A 16416-nucleotide genomic window follows, 5' to 3' on the forward strand; every position below is an offset into this window, starting at 1 on the left:
AGGTTTTCAAAATGGAAATTAAGAGTCTTTCTTTTAGGCTGAAAATATTACCAGACCACTTTTAGCACCAGCTCCTCCCTTCCCTCATCATCTTCCAGCGGCTGTAATAGTTGTGAACTGGGGATGATGTACTCATCTCCCACTGCAATTATTAGCTGGTGCCTGGCAAAACTGCCTGCAGAGATTGTTGTAAGCAACATGTTCTGTATCATCTTGCCTTAAAGAAAAGCAGGACAAATATATTCCTTTACAGGGTTGCAGAGAGCACTCTTTTGGCAGAAGTTATGTAAGAAAGGGGCAGGTTTTACATTTTTGGGAAGTAGCTAGTTCTGGTCCAGAGATTAGTAGCACAAGATGGAGAGGCACTGCATAAAACTCTGCTGTCTCTCCATGTTCACTCAACCCTCACAGTTCTAGGTGAGAGAATTACTTGAGAAGAAACACCAAGACACCAAATCACCTTCATGGCCATTTTTGCTCCAAGTCAGGTTTTAAAACAATCAGCTTTCTGCAACATAGACACCATGGACTGCAAAAAGAATAAACCTTCCTAAAGGCCCATTTCCCATGCACAGTTAATTGTTTACTATTGTTCAGACTTGACAGCTCCATGCAAAATCCCTCCTTACCTCCATTTGCTCCCCTCCCTGGAGCAGCCTTCAAGGAGAGGAATGGACATCCCTTACTGCCCAGGTGCCCCAAAAAATCATAGAAAGGTAGAAAATAGGTTTTGGGTAGTTTGTTTCCCATGGTTTAAGTATTTCCTCCTTATTATGAGCAGCAGCCACTTTCCAAAGAGAAGCTGCTCCTATGGGATGTGGGAGAAGCCAGGCAGCATGCAGGCAACCACTGAGGCATCAGCTTTCCCTTCCAGCTCTTCCATGGAGAACTTGTCTGTATGGCACACTCTGCCCAGCTCCTGGCAGCCACCCCCTCAAGGGAAGAGCCACTCTGTCCATGCTTGTGGAGCTTCTACCAAAAGGAAGGCAAAAGATTTTGCTTAGGAGACTCAACAGGATGCAGAAATCCCTCAGGGCTGTCACAAGGAGCTCTCTTATCCTGGTACACATTGCATGGGTGAGTTCTGGTTTTCTCAGCTCTCTTTCCTCAGGGGTGACATGGCATCAAACTTTCTCAGCTTCAGATTCTTTCTGTTTTCCTCCACACAGAAAAATCAGGAAACAGCCTCACGGACTCCTATTCCTCACTGAATCCTAGGCTCAGGCATGTTGGACTGGTTTGTGAGATTTGTGGAAAAGACTCCAACCTAGTCCAGGTTATGGCTCCAGGGAGACAGAAACCCCTCTGGAGATGTATATGAAATATCACAATCTACCACACAGTTCAACAATCTTCCAGAACGAACAGAGCTTCAAATTCTGTGGTAACCTTAAACTCATTAACAACGCTCCCTGTAGTAACAGCTGTGTGTCACAAAGCCAGCTCAAAACAACTTTACAGTAGCTAATAATAAACCCTTTCCCAGGGCTTGAAACTAAAAATCAAATGAAAAAAAAAAATCAACAAAAAACCAAAAAACAACAACCACCACCAAACCCTCAAACTGTGTAAAATGTTTTTTAGAAATACTCATCCTCTGCCCTCCAGTAAATTCTGTCTTATTTGGGGTCAAGCATTTGATCACCCCTCATTTATTTCAGAAGCAGATCTGAAGTAACATTTCTAAGAAAAGGAATAGCTCCAGAATTAAGCAGGGTCAAAATTCAGAACCAAAGCCACAGCAAGTCTCTGTCTGCATGCAGCTCACTCCTCTGTGCACATTTAATAGTGCTATTTGCAGTATTGGCAGAGCACTCCAGCCCACTTTAGCTCTGACTTCTCCTGTACCCTCTCTGCCTACATTAGAAAACCCCCTTTTGCCCTCTCCTGTAGAGCCACTCATCATTCCTATCAAGACACATCACTGCACAAGGGCATTTCAAATGCATTTAACGAAGCCAGCTTTGAACTTTACCCCTTACATCCATGCTGGCAGCACATTGCTCAGCGATTTTTCCACTGAAACTGAGTATCCCAGCTACTGTCTCTAGTTCACATACTTTCCAGGCAGTCAGAGAGAAAAATGCCATCACAACCATCTTGTCCTTACCCATGATGGTCACATCATACTCGATCTGGAAAAGTGCCTCCTGGCTGCACTGCCGCAGGATGTTGAGGGCATCAGCGTGGGTCATGCTGTGCAGAGGAATCCCATCCACACTCAGCAGCCTGTCCCCAATTTTCAAGGACCCTTCCCTGTAAGAAACCAAAGGCAATTCTCTTCTTTATGTATATATATTTATATTTTGACAAATAATCTCTATATAAATATATAAATATCTATAGTTATACATATGTATTTGCTGTATATCTATATTATCCATATGTAAATATATGAGCATATATAATTTGTGTGTGTACACACCATGCATGCGTGTGTGTGTGTGTATATACACACACATATTAGCAAGTCAATTACTCTCATCCTGTAGGATGGAAGAACACTCCTTGGGACAATAGTCTGGGTTATTTATAGTACCAGGCCCATCATATTAAATTACCAGCATGAGAGTAGATAGACTGGCTCCTGCTTTTCAGCACAGCACCAGCGATTCAGCTGCACAGGGCTAATGAAGGGGCGAGGCAGTTTCTGCCTTTAGCTACGACATCTGTGCTGGGAGCACCGTGTCCACCTCCCCAGGCAGCACAGGTGCCACGGCACCACTGGCATCCACACCACCAGCACGAGGAGCCCCAGAGAGGCACCAGGAGGAGCACAGGCAGGGGACACCCTCAGGAGTGCAGGGACGGCTGCTGGCCTGTCCCGTGAAGGCAGATGTGAGGGTGGGACACGAGCAGTACCTGTCTGCAGGGCCGCCCGGCCTCACGTAGGTGAGCACCAGTGGCCTGGACTTGTGCCAGTCTTCATGGGCTCCCCCTGTAATCAAACCAGGAAAGCCGTAAGTCACCCGAGGTTTGAAAGTCTGAGTGAGAGCGCTGGGAAAAAGACATTTATCACATAACAGCTGACACAGCCTGCCAGGAAAATGACTGCCCTAGATTAGGCAGCCGGCAGTCCTGAGAGGCAGCAGGGGATCCTCTCCAGGACATGCTTACACTGCTTAGCTGAGGTTTTTGTCATTCACCTTCTTACTTTTCCCGCTTTCCACCTCTACTTCTGCTTTTCACTGGAGAAGCTACTAACTGCCACTAAAGGACATGAAAGGATTCACACAAACGCCTCTCAGTGTCAGAACAGGAAAAGCTGAACCTTTATTCTCTGACTCCAGTATTTATAGATTCTCATCAATGACCAGGGATTGGATAATCAAGTTACCACCTTCCCAAGCACACTGGTCATGCAAAACATCCATCAAAAGACCTTTCTTAGAAGGAATGTTATAAACAACTTATGTTTATAGAACTTTCATGGGAAAGTAACTAAAACTATGCAAACATTATCAGAAGGCTTTTAATTTTCAGGGCGACAACTAACCTCTCAGCACAAAGCCAAAGCTGTTGCCTTCCTTGTAGAGGGACACTTCAATGGTCTTGGGAATAATGCCAGCACTGCTTTCTGGCACTGAAAGTAAGAGAGAAAGACTCAGTTACCCCTGATAAACCTTTTCCAACCACAGTGCAAAACAGTATCAAAATTCATCCAAACAACACTGAAATTAAAGTCCAGCCCAAAACCCATATTTAATTTTCCCTGCTTGGAAGCAAAAAGAGCCCAACCCAGACACGTGAACCTTTATCAGAGCCTACCATCAGGTTTTAGGATGATTTCACCAGCTCAGTGTTGTGCATCTCCCCTTAAATTTGTCTTGGTTAATACCCTGACATTCAAGTAAAACCATCTCGTTTATCAACTGGCTTTAATGCATTCAGCTTTTCTCAAAAGCTTCCGCCACAGATAGAAACTTATTAAAAAAACAGCAGCAGCATAAGGAATCAAGTCACCAGCTGACCTTAAAGAAAATGAAAATCCCAAATCCTCAACGCATAAAGTTGGGTTTTTTCCCTTACCTCTCATATTTTGGATTTTAAAAAAGATTAAGTGAATCCTTTAAACTGATCCTGGGGGCAATTCAGTATTTTTATGTTAAATACACAGTACTATTTGTACAAAATACAAAATGTACAAAGTAAAGAGAAAAGGAAGGAAATTGTTTTCATTTCTTGATGTCCCCTATTATTTAATGATTTATTGCACTACTGCAGTGAATATGAGACAATTTTCCAGTCTTCTCCACCCAGAACCACACATGGCATTTCAGCCTTGTCCACTCTGAAAATTCCTAATTTTCAAACCAAGTGCCACAAACGGCCACAAGGATAATCAGAAAATAAAAGACCAGGAACTTGACTTGGAGAGGAAGGCTGTCCTAGACAAATCCATTCTGCCATTTCTCTTCACTCAGGAGAGGAATTCTGAAGCAAATCTCTGCCCTGTCCTCACTGACCACACTCATCCTTACTGCCAAGCACTCTGAGGGCTTGCAACCTGCAGCCAAATTAGGCTTAGCCCAGCCCTTAGGCTAACCCAAAAGACATACCATGGAGGCATTGTATGCCTGCAGGCAGACAGCCCTGGGGACCAGCTACAGTGAGGCCAAATAAATCTCCAAACACCATCCCCACTTTGCTCCTGCTGCTGTGCAGAGCTAAGAGGGACACAGCCTAGAAATACTCCAGAAGGGAGTGCTCAGGGCAGGGGAAGGCTCCCAGCCAAGGGGTGATACACAAATACCAAGGAAAGGGTATAAAGTACCCACAAATGAGCTCAGAATCCATCCAATTTCTGCCCTAAGCATTGAAGTATGAAGGGCTGCAACAGCCTCTCATAAGATCAGTGGGAGCTGGGAAACCTAAGCCAGTGCTAACACAGGGTTTGGTTTATTTATGAAAGAGATGATATGACACAGTAGCCTGAAAACTAGACTTGGACTTGCAAGATCTCTTTCAAAGCAGGAAATTACGAAGTGGGGAGAAAAAGTCAAACCCATAAGCACAAGCTATTGAATTGCACAGTTTTTCTGCTCTTTGCTCATGGAAAGACAGAGAGAGAGGGGTGAGCATACACAGCAATAACAAACCCTCACAGCAGATAAAAGCCCACAATGAATTGGAATCAGGAAATAATTGACAATTCCCTGTATTTTGCAGTGCTTCTTTGTTTGGATCATTCATAAACAGCCCAAATAATCTCCCTGGAGAGAAGTCACTATCTCAGTGTGCTCTTCCTGCTCATTTAAAGCTGAGGACATCTCACATTGCTGCTATTGATTGAGCTGGCACCACTCCTTGGCTGGTAAATACAGTTTATCAGATTCCTGAAAAGGAATATCACAGAGAATAAGGAATACCATGGAGAAAGGTTAAAAGTGGTCATCTCTAGGGAGCATAAGAACAAGTCTTCCATGAGATCATGCAAGACTTGAGCCACTGCTGGCTTTACCAAAGGTGTATGCAAAAGTCCACTAACATTTACAGCAGAAGAGAGGGGAATGATGGATACAGATTCATCCATTCCAGATTAGATTTTACTCTTTTGGGCTTTACACAATCATTTCTATATTCAATATTTTTCATCTAAAAGCAGCAGCTACAGCAAAGCTCTGAAGTGTAAAATATCTTCCTATCTGGGGCGAAATGTTAGATTTCATTAGTTTTGTTTTTCCTGGCATTTTATTTTTAGTTGTTCTATTTCTTCTGCCCAATCATCATCTGATTGATCTGGGTAAATGAATGAGTAATAACTGGGGAGATTGTATTCACAATGGAAAGACTGTGATGAGAAACTGTATCGAGGAATTTGTTTTAACCAGAAATATCAATTATCAAAACAAATGGGGGCAAGAGCATATAGTCTCCCATGACAGGACACAAGCCCTGTTAGTTGGGTTTGCCATCCTCTGCCAGCATCCCTCAGCTGGAAAGATGATAGCTTCAGTTTCCCTTCTAAAAACATGTAACACTTCAAAGAATCCTGAGGACTAACAGCACTTGCCACAGTTCAGAAAAGGGCATCTGGTAATACATGTTTAAGACTGAATTAAATCCCCCGTAGCCACACTCCAAAAGGGAAAAAAAGAAGCAGAAGCAGCATTAGGAGGCAGATTGGCCTGTGTTGTCAAGTCACTCCAAGGCAAGACAGACCTAATCAGCCATCCCCTGCCAGTGTGCATGAGCAGGCACCCACTGTGCTGGAAAAAGTGCTCTGCTCCAACCGCACACAGCTCGGCAGCCTCCACCGCCCGCGCGAGCAGATGAAGGCAACAGCAAAATGCCCCTGGACACTGCTTGGCCACAGCAGCTCTGCGCTAGCAAGTCCATCTGCACTCCAGGATGAAAAGAGCCAAGATGAGAGTCCAAGAGGCACCCACCGGCCGGTGGGAGCTCGTACTCGACTTCCAGCACCACCCTCTCGCCCACGTTCTTCAGCAGGCTGATGATCTCGTCGTGCCGCAGCTTGGTCAGGTTAATGCCATTCACCGACTTGATGTAATCCCCCACGTTCAGCTGGTCACTCCTGCAAAGAAATAAAATTAAAAGCAGTGGTAGCACAAAGTCTCCAGCTGGCTGGTAAGTGTAGGACTTTCTAAACAAACCAGCAATGCTGGACTGATGTCTGCTGTCTGATTACATGTGTCTGCTATCAGAGGGAAGTGCTAAAATGGAAGCCATCTATCTTTCCTGGTGGCAAATGTTCAGATCTGTGCATACAGCAACAATCACGGTGTACATGTTCACAACCTCTCTGCTGTTGCTCAGTTCCCATTCATGTAGAGCAATCAGTCAAAGAAAAGCACACCAAGAGCTGTCTGAAAAAAATCCAGCAGGGAAGGAGAAAACAACTTTCCTTTTGCCTGTTTTCTGCAAAATTGTTCAATTACTCTTTCCTTTTTCCTGTTTCTTGGAGCCTTTCTTTGCCCATTTTTTTTCTGAGCCAATAATGCTACTTATACACTCAGTATTCAGAACAGATACAATATTAAACCACTTAGCTTGATCAAGATGTATTGTACCATGCAGCTCTCCTGACAAGGCTGCCTAATTTCACAGAATCCCAAATATCCCTACACAAAATTTCAGAGCATAATTGCACAGAGCATAGGAAATAACTGAAAATAGAAGATGTTCTACTTCCTGAAGCAACAACTTTGCATTCTGGGGCACTTGAAAAAAGGGTCTCGGGTGCCAACTTCTTTAATTATAACTCCATTCAGTAGCTGGAACAAGGAACTATTCCTCTCCATTCCTGCTGTGCTCTCTACACCCCATTTCCATTTCTCACCTTGCAGCCAGTCCTCCTGGCCTCAGATTGGAGACTCTTGGCTTTCCATCTTTGTCTGTGCCACCTGAAATGGTTAAACCAAGGGTGCTTCCTTCTTTCTTAATCAGCTCCACAATTGTGACCCCTCTGAATTCCTCTGAAAGATCAGGAATAAAGACAAACTCAGTGGAAGTCACATTTCTCTCAATCCCAAAGACATCCTTTTCCTACAGGTGGTGGGAAAATAGACTTGGGATGATTTGAACAACTAGCATGAAGAAAAAGCCTCTGTTTATTTGAAGTTGTAAAATAGAAGTGTGTCCTGGTAGACCCACAGCAATGTTTGCATGCAGGTCTGGCAGGCAGGACCAATGAAGACAAGGCAGAGTAGTAAGGGCTTATGAGAGAGTAAAAACATTGTGTTTCAATGTGCTGGAGGCAGTAGAAAAATTCAAAACCAGGGTGATGGGAGCTCAGCAATAGTCCAGGGGGACCACCTCAGGAACTGTGTTTGATACAGAGTGGGGAGGGCATTAACAGAGCTGTCAAGGAGTCACAGTTACACAGGAGAAGGATGCTCCTGCAACCAGGTTCAGGAGATGTAGACCTGCAGTAGCTGCCTGGATGGACCAAACAGAATGGACCTTAAAATACAGTGATAAAAAAAACTATCATGAGGCATCAACATAGTTGGGAGATACAGAACAGTGTAGAGAGGGGTGGGATCCTGCCATCATCAGGGGGTGGAGGGGGAGGCACAACCTTCATTCATTCACAGCTGTTTGTTCACCCACCTGTACCTAGTCCAAGTCAAACTCCCTTCTACCACCTCATCTACAGCTGGAATCGAAGACACGAGTCACTTTGACACCATGACCTGTTCCACATGCACTGCCTGCCATCAAACACAGGTCCAGGTCTAGGGGATGCTCACCCCACACCTGCTGCACCAGTACTGCTTCTCTGGGTGCTGCAGACAGTGCACATTTTACCTTTTCTAGTCCAAGACAACACTCCTAGCTGTCCAGCACCTACACATAAGCCCTACCTGGTGTCAGTTTTGATCTCATCACAGATCACGTCTGAGTTTTACAAAAAACAGGGCCCCTAAATTATTCCAGCTTTTGGATTTGGCATGGAAAGGGCAGTAAATAAGCAGGAGAGTCAGTCCTGGCCTAAGGAAAAGACCAAGAGCTTCAAAGACTTGGCAAAAGGCAGCTCTGCAATACTGCACACAACAGACCTCACACCCCTCAAAGGGGAACTAGCCCCAGGGCAAATAGGATGACATCCACACCTTGTCAGAGCCTCCTCTCAGAAGCTTCTACACAATTTGTCTATAGCATTATCCATCCACCTCCACTATGTCAGTGCACTGAAATCTTCCATGCTTTTACAGGAGGAAGCCAGTCACCCTCACACAAGGTGCCTTTCTCCAAGGCCGTGAGGAGAAGGTGGTGATGGGCACTGGTAGCACACAGTAGCAGCCCCACAGATGTGGACAAAAAACCATGCTGAAAATGGCCCAGATGTTGTTTGCACAGCAAACCTTACCAGGCTTTAATATGTTCTGTTTGAAGAGGGAACATTTAAGACCTCTTGCACACTGACTTCCAGAGCAAGGCAGTGCCCCTTAAACAGCATATTGACACAGAAGATCCACGCTGGTGCAGGGCCTCCTCCATCCATCCAAAACACGGGGTCATTTGGCACTGTGGTGCCTCATCACCAGCACTTTGCTCCTGTTCAAAGCCACCAGGACACCAGAAATTGCACCTCACTTAGAGTCCTGCCACGCACTACCTGTTTTGTAAAGCACTTCCAAGAATAATCTGTGCACTTGATTAATGCAAGTAGGGAACCTCTTTGCAATCTAACTCCAGTCTGGCAGGCGCTTAGGCACTGCTGGGCACCCGTTTAATGTGGCACTGGAAGCTCCTTGTAAAAATGTCAGGTCCATAATACTTCTGCTCTTTAAACTCAGTTTTGATCCCTTGCCAGCTGCAGTAAGTTAATTTTCAATTCACCAACCTGGGAGCCCTGAGACTGCCAGAAACTTGGGGAGACTCTCCACCGTGCTGGAAAGAACATCCGGCACCATCCTGCAAATTTCCTCTCAGCTACAGACACGACTGATCAACACAGATGGTGCCACAAGGGGAGATTATTAGCTTTTCAATGGGGTTTAATTTTGATCCTTGATAAGTGTTTAAAATGAGAAGTCCCAGAGTGCAATTACCCATTGTTATGGGTTCAAAGAGAAATCACTGCTCCAAGAAAGGCAAGTCCCTGAGATCAACTGATCAAGGTCAGCGATAAGGAATTCTGACCCACGCCTCTACAAACCTACTGCCACTGTCACAGCCCCACATAGTGTAAACTGAGCTGGTTAAGGAGGATCTGGCCCTTCAAGACATAGTCTTTAGGCACCATATATGAGCAGTCTTGGATTTCTTCTACTGGCATATATGACTGGATTTTGCATCCCAGGGCAGGGAGAGTACACATTAATTTTTCCTTCCCCACTGAGATGCCTTGAGCTGGGGTTGTTGGATGCACTGGCTCTTGTGAGCCTCTCCCATCAGGGCTGCTCTACAGTGGTAATGGCAAGCACAATATCCTTTGGAGCAGGTGCTGAATGACGAAGCTATAGCAGAAGGGCCTCACTTCCTCCCCATTACCTAGAACACACTAAATCAACCCTGTGACTGGGTCATTAGCAGCCAGAAGTCAAAATGAAGCCCCTGGCTTTCCTAGGAAGGAGATGAGTTGTCCAAGGCAGCCCGTCCAGGACTGCTGGAATGCTGCTGGCACGTGAAGTCCAGGACCAACAGAGGAAAATGAACTACCACTTCACTTCCTCTTCAGCCCCTGGGGTGTTTCTGCATGGGAAGGTTTATCTCACACAAAAATGTGCTGTGACTGACTAAATAGCAAAACAAACTTAGTCAGATGTGGGAAATTCAAAGCTTGCCAGACATTGCCAGTCTCCCTCCCTGCCTGATGAGCTCAGCTACAGCAGTGTTTCTTCCCTCTCTCCTTTGCTGCTGTTTTTTTCCTTTGAGAGTGTCAGTCCAGCACGGGAATAAGTCCTTTCCCAGCTCCTTGTAACTACTGTCAACAGGCCCACACAAGACAAGGATTGTACCAGTAATACACCATTCACTGAGACCAGTTATCACCATCCATTTCTGCCCTCCAGCAAAAGCCTTGCTGATAGATGCACCAAAATTAGTGTTTTGAGGGGTTTTACCCATTTTTGGGGATATCCAGGTAAAGTGTAATGGATGCCCCAATGTTTTGGAGCAGGAGCTGATCCCCACCTTTACCTGGGATGCTTTGCCTCCTGGAGACCAGGGCTGCGTCCATCCCACCAGAGTCCTTGCTCCCCTTTGAGTAAGGGCCATCATCTGTGAGCAAAGCAAACACAGAAGCTGAAATTAGTACCAAAAGCCACAAACAACTGAACCAAACCACTTTAAGAAATAGTCCTGGTGACACCAAAATTGGAATCACTTCTGTGTCACAGACTGCCGGCAAGAAAAAACATTACCAGCCCCAGCTTTGCACTGCACCATGTGGGCTCTCACCCTGTAGAGTGGGAAAAAGGAAGGCAGTAACATTATCTGATTTATTCTTCTTGGAGCTAATCTGCTAGGAGAGAACAAAATTCCCTTACTCCTGTAATTAAGTGGAACAGCTGAGGATGGAGAAAGCTGGGGTATTAGTCTCACAAGTTTCAAGCCTGTCATTATGCTGGTGAAGAAACTTACTGTCTTTGGAAATGCAGTTATACATCAGGACACTAACAGGGCACTAAATCACTATACTTGAGTGAAATTGCCTATTCTTATAGATCCCATTATTTCAGCCACATTTTCCTGCTGCTGTTCCAGCCTCTGTACAATAGAGAGATCACCTTATTTTAAATGATTAAAAGAAAAAAAAAGTCAGAGTGAAGAGAGAATAGCATTATACACTGTAAATACACTGTCCAGCATAAGCTGAAATTTAAAGCATCTAAATACCTTTGCATTGTCCTATTGGAAAACTGCTACAGAGTTAGCACAAAGCTTGTCTGCAGAGAAGGCAGCATGCTTCTACAGATCTCATTTCCATCCATCTGAAATGTCTATTTTTATGGCATTTTATAAAAAGCTGGCGCTTTTCCAATCAATAATTTCCAGTAACCATGTAGTACCAAATAACTCCCATTCTCAGTGACCACATTCTTGAATTTTTCAGTAGCTGTGAAGGTTTAGAAGTTGTACATGACAGTATAAATATAGGTTACTGAAAACTTTATCCATTTATTCCTGTCCACAGCTCTTAAGTAAGTTACATTTAAGTTACAAAGAAGTTTTTGTGCCTCTCCATACAAAGTGAACAAAAATTTTAGTTCAGCCCCATTCAAGACAAGGGTCTGTACAGAGAAGACTTAATCCCAATGTTCAGTCTGCTGGCAGCCCGCTTTCCCCATAAACAGAAAAAAAGATGGTGTAAATCTTAGTCTCTCTCACCAGGAGGTTTTTCCTAATATCTTGGTTTACCTTCTCTCTGTCACCTCATGCCTGGCAGAACTGCAGAGTCAGATAACAGGGATGGTTTGGGAGTATAAGGGAAGGTGGCAATTCTCAGGGAAGCAGCAGGACAATGGTGATCCAACTGCTCCTTGCCCACGTTCCCAACAGCTACAACCACCCTTTATTTCTTTCCCAAATGCAGCAGCACATTGGAAGAGGAGCCCTAAAGCTCAGAAAACCCACCACAAGGTTCCTTTTTCAACACTGGAGGTAAATGTGCAAAAGGCACCTGCAACGTACCCTGGGCCACGCAGGGCTGGAGCTTCTCGCTGGCCCTGGAGCCTCAGCGTGCCTTTGGTGCCACGGGGCACTGCGGACGGCACGGAGCAGCCCAGCATGCAGCTGCCTTCCACACGAGTGCACTGCTGCCAGCTCTGCCCCCAGGTAACGTGCTCACGGCAGTCTGCTGTGGATGGGATCCCTGCCTTCCTGGGAAACCACTCAAGATGGTTCAAAGCCAGCTCCATAATCTGCTGGCAAACTGCAGCACAGAACCATCTGTTTCACATAAACACACCGCCCCGGAGCAGTCAGTCACCAGCACCCTTCTGCGCTCCATTTCCCCATCAGTGTTGATAGGAAACCCCAATTTGCTACTGGTTACCCTCCCTATCCCAACAGCTGCTGGCAGTCATGCCTTGGCTTCCCTTAGAGCAAGAAACCAGGTTGCCTGTGCATTAACAACAGCTTCCAGCAGCAGCCAAGTGGCCAAGAGCAGTGACCTGAGCTATAGGGCCTGCCCTGTCCCACTGCTCCTGACAGCCATGTCAGCCAGCAAATCATCAGCACCACAGCTCCTCTTCTCCTATTGCTCCCCCCTTCCAAACTCAGTTGATTATGTGAAAAATATTTGGGTTTTTCCCCTCGTTATCTGGCTAAAATGTTTGAACAGGAAAGGAGGCCGCCACACTCCACCTGCTGAAATGGGAACTTTGCTCGCAGGAGCATCCCTGCCGCGTGTGTGGCTCTTTGTTCATTTGCAGCTGATTTCCTGCTCTGCCACTCAAGCTGGTAATAAAAAACTTTTTACAAACTTTTCTGTTTGTTTGTGCAAGGAGTTACACTTTTGGCCTTTTTAAAAAGAAACTCCCTTTTGTGCTCTCAGTTATTTCCTCTGCCTAGCGCAGCACCAGTTTGGAAGAGAGGCAGGTACCCAGCCTGATTGCTCAGCCAGCCAAAATTGCAGCACAAACCCAAACACTAAAAATACATGAACCTCTCTTCTCCCTAAAACTGGGGAAATAACTCTCTTTTTTAATACTGTGCAGGTCTTTTTTGCAAGCAATCCGTGCTGGAGCTATTAGAGTTGAATTATCAAGCTTTATCTCTCACACTGAGAGGGCCAGAAATCTTCCAAAAAAAAGATTGTACAATTGATGGTTTTCAAGCAGCGATGGTAATGCTGGCTCTAGACCTTTCAGAAAAGCTCACCAAGTACATAAGACTCTCAATAAAACTGAGATTGCAACACTTTCCCTATATTGATCCCATGGGAATCTGTGGCAACATACGAAGTTCCTGTAATCCTTTGACAATAGGTTTTATTATTTACGTGCCTTACTCTTTGCATATCACCAGAGAGAGAAGAACTTCCGAGTCCTACACCTTCACACAGAGCTTTGAACTCTCCTCCTGTGCAGAAGCAGTGCAGAACAATGATACAGTCAGTGTACAGTATACCCTGTACAGCAACAGTAAATAAGAGACAATCCCCATCTCATTCCTTCAGAAACAAACTGAAAGGTAAAGGAGCAAGAAAAATCTCCATTCTTTCACTGGGGGGCAAGAATAAAGGAAGGATGGGAAGACTCCACTACCCCTGCAAGCACAGGCAACAGGATCTCCTGACATCAGTTAGCTGCCAAACCAAACTCTGTTAAAATGGGGGGAAAAGGGCTTCCTTGGAAAAAGCACTGATTTAGGAGTTCATTATCCCTGACTGTGGAGGGAAAAAGGAAGGTTTGGGTTTTTTTTTCATTTTGAAGAGCTATTAGTCTCTGCTATTAGCAGAGATCACCTCTTAATGAAAATGAACATTGGCTAAATCAGATTCTGTGACAATTAGGCTGCTGTCTGCAAGTTGTTCAGATTCCTGGATCACTTTAAGACAGTTCCTGCAGAGAAAGTGCATTAATCTTGTGGGAAGACCAAGAGGTAAAACCTCCCATTTGTTTAATGGAAAAAAGACAGTTGGAGACAGTTATTTTGCTACAGGGTAATTGCATTCCTTGTTTAGAGAAATGAATACCAACCAGCATTAAGAACCAAAAGCTGTTCATACTAAGGCAAGCCGGAATTTTTTTTGCTGGAATAAAAGCATGAGGCTGGAAGCAGAAATCCAAATGACTAAAACTAATTGCAATTTGATCAATTTTGAGGAGAGTTATTTCTGTAAGTCAAGGGAGGCATTTATCTGTAGTCAGGCATAGAGCAGCCAGGGGTACACAAGCGTGGGTCAGGCAGCTAGTGATGATTCAAACTGTGGCTCTGGGAGCAAACCTCCAATGCCTGGGACTTTAAAGATCTCTGAGTGCCTGAAGATGCAGACATGTACTTCAAAAACAGACTATGATCATCTAGCTGCATCTCTAGGCATCTCATCACCTTTAAAAAGTTGATCTATTACCAGAAGGAGGGGAGGGGAAAAGTGATATATCCATGTACACCCATTCTGAATCCCAAATTGGTTTTCAGATCCCACATGACACAGCCTCCACTACAGCCTGGCCAGGGGCTGGACCACCATCAGAGGACAGTAACACAATCCTTCCCACTCTTCCAGGCTGGCACTCCACATGGCAGCACACCCAGGGGCATCTCATGCACCAGTGATGGATTTGGACCTGATTGCAAGGCTGTACCCATCTGCCCCTCCAGCACAACTCCCCGAGGGCAGTTTGGGTTATTCCAGCACCACCACAGCAGGCTGGGAACAGCAGTGTCACTGTCAGCTCTGCACAAGAGCAGCACAGCAGTGGCCTCCCATCTTCAAAGCACTTAGCCTTTAACAGGAGAGACAAGTAGATCCAGGGAGCCCAGGACAGGAAAAAGAAAAAGCTGGTTACAAACAGACTGCATGATTTCCTGAAACTACTTCATTACAAAGTTCACTGCAGAGCAAGAGCTCCTCCCACGTGTCTGCTTCAGACAAGGGGTTGTTTGCAAGAAGGATCCCACCTTCCCCAAGCCTTCCTCAGCAGGTGGCTTGAATTTTCTTCTGCCCATCTAAATCCACAGCTCCTCAGGCCCTTGGAAAACCTGTATATGAGTTCACGATAACCAGTACAGCTGCTCAGTTCTTTTCCCCTCTCTAGAAATACAGTGTTTTGGCTCTGTATCGTTAAACTTCATTAATAAATAGAACCCCAGGAAACAGATGAAACACATCTATCAGTGATCTCTAGACTGCTTTTCCTGGAATACTGAAAAAGTTGAGCTAAAGCATAATCCTGCCCTACATAAACCTAATCCAAGCATATAGCAACAAACACACTAAATCCTTAGACAAGATAGTCCATGCTCCTGCGCTTAAAACAAGAAAACAGAAAGTCACTTTTTTTCTTTAGGATTCTGCACCACAATTTCATTTTCATCACAATGATTTTAACTTGCTGCATCCAGAAAGAAAACAAAAAACCCCAACCCAACCCTGAAAGGTCCCACTGTTTTCTCACTGTTTATTCTCCAGAAGGTGGGGTGGGCTTTTGGGAGAATGCCAGTGAAAAACCCAGTGCCCACCACAGCTCTACCCCTTCCCTCAGCCCAGGGCATCTTCCATGTGACTTTCCCACAGCACTAATCCAAAATCAAGCAGCGCTTTGAAATGCTTTTCCCTTCCTTTGCACCAGGAAGATTAAAAAAATTCCCCTTAACCAGTGAGTTCAGGCTGGAACAGACCAAGTTATTTAGGAAGCAGCTCCTCCCTAATTTCATAAATACATGTATCAACAAAGCTGGTAAAAATCACAGAGGGTTTTTTTTGTGAAGAAGAAGAGCCTCTTTTTATCCCTTTACTGGCAACAAATCCCCTCCTAGCTCATACTCAGGAGACACTCAGAGACAAATGAGAAGTTGGGGAAGTTTCCTCTTAACTTCTCTCATCACAAATTTCTGAATGAAGAGCCCAGAAAAACAACCATGCTGTACAGGAACCACCCTTGCTGGAAACAAGGCTCTTGCCCCAAAAACAACTGAGCTTTATCCCATTTTCCCAGATAATTCTGGGGGCAAAGTTGTTATCAATCTGCTGCCAGAACCTGTGCCAGCCCTACTGCAATGATGCTGTGTTCCCAATCCCAGCCTGGGAACGTGATCCATCAAAAGCTTCTTGTTCCACCAGAGGCTGTTGTGGCAGCTCTTCCATCCACTTGTGTCATTGCTGCTCCTCGCTTCTGAGCCAGTAAGAACCTGCCCAAACTTTGAGGGTATTCCAAGAGGAAGTTGTACTTCTTAATTTCTTCTCCTCAATATACACAGCATGAAATTCATCTCCCCACACCCTCCACGTCTCTCCTTTTCTTCTACCAACCCTTCTCAGGCATGTTCAATTTTCTA

The 16416-nt window shown here is 45.0% G+C and overlaps 1 protein-coding gene across 1 annotated transcript in view; it reads right to left on the reverse strand.

Annotated features, from left to right (window-relative positions):
* GRIP2 (glutamate receptor interacting protein 2) overlaps positions 1–16416 on the reverse strand; it is a 251579-nt gene that overhangs the window by 48893 nt on the left and 186270 nt on the right. The window contains exons 2-7 of the mRNA XM_058845269.1: positions 10609–10689; positions 7301–7436; positions 6390–6535; positions 3497–3583; positions 2863–2938; positions 2111–2256 (exon numbers count right to left, since the gene is read on the reverse strand). Of these exons, the coding sequence (XP_058701252.1) occupies positions 2111–2256; positions 2863–2938; positions 3497–3583; positions 6390–6535; positions 7301–7436; positions 10609–10689 (672 nt within the window). The remainder of the gene's footprint in view (positions 1–2110; positions 2257–2862; positions 2939–3496; positions 3584–6389; positions 6536–7300; positions 7437–10608; positions 10690–16416) is intronic.

The sequence above is a fragment of the Poecile atricapillus genome, chromosome 9 (assembly GCF_030490865.1).
Source record: "Poecile atricapillus isolate bPoeAtr1 chromosome 9, bPoeAtr1.hap1, whole genome shotgun sequence".
Classification (NCBI taxonomy): domain Eukaryota; kingdom Metazoa; phylum Chordata; class Aves; order Passeriformes; family Paridae; genus Poecile; species Poecile atricapillus.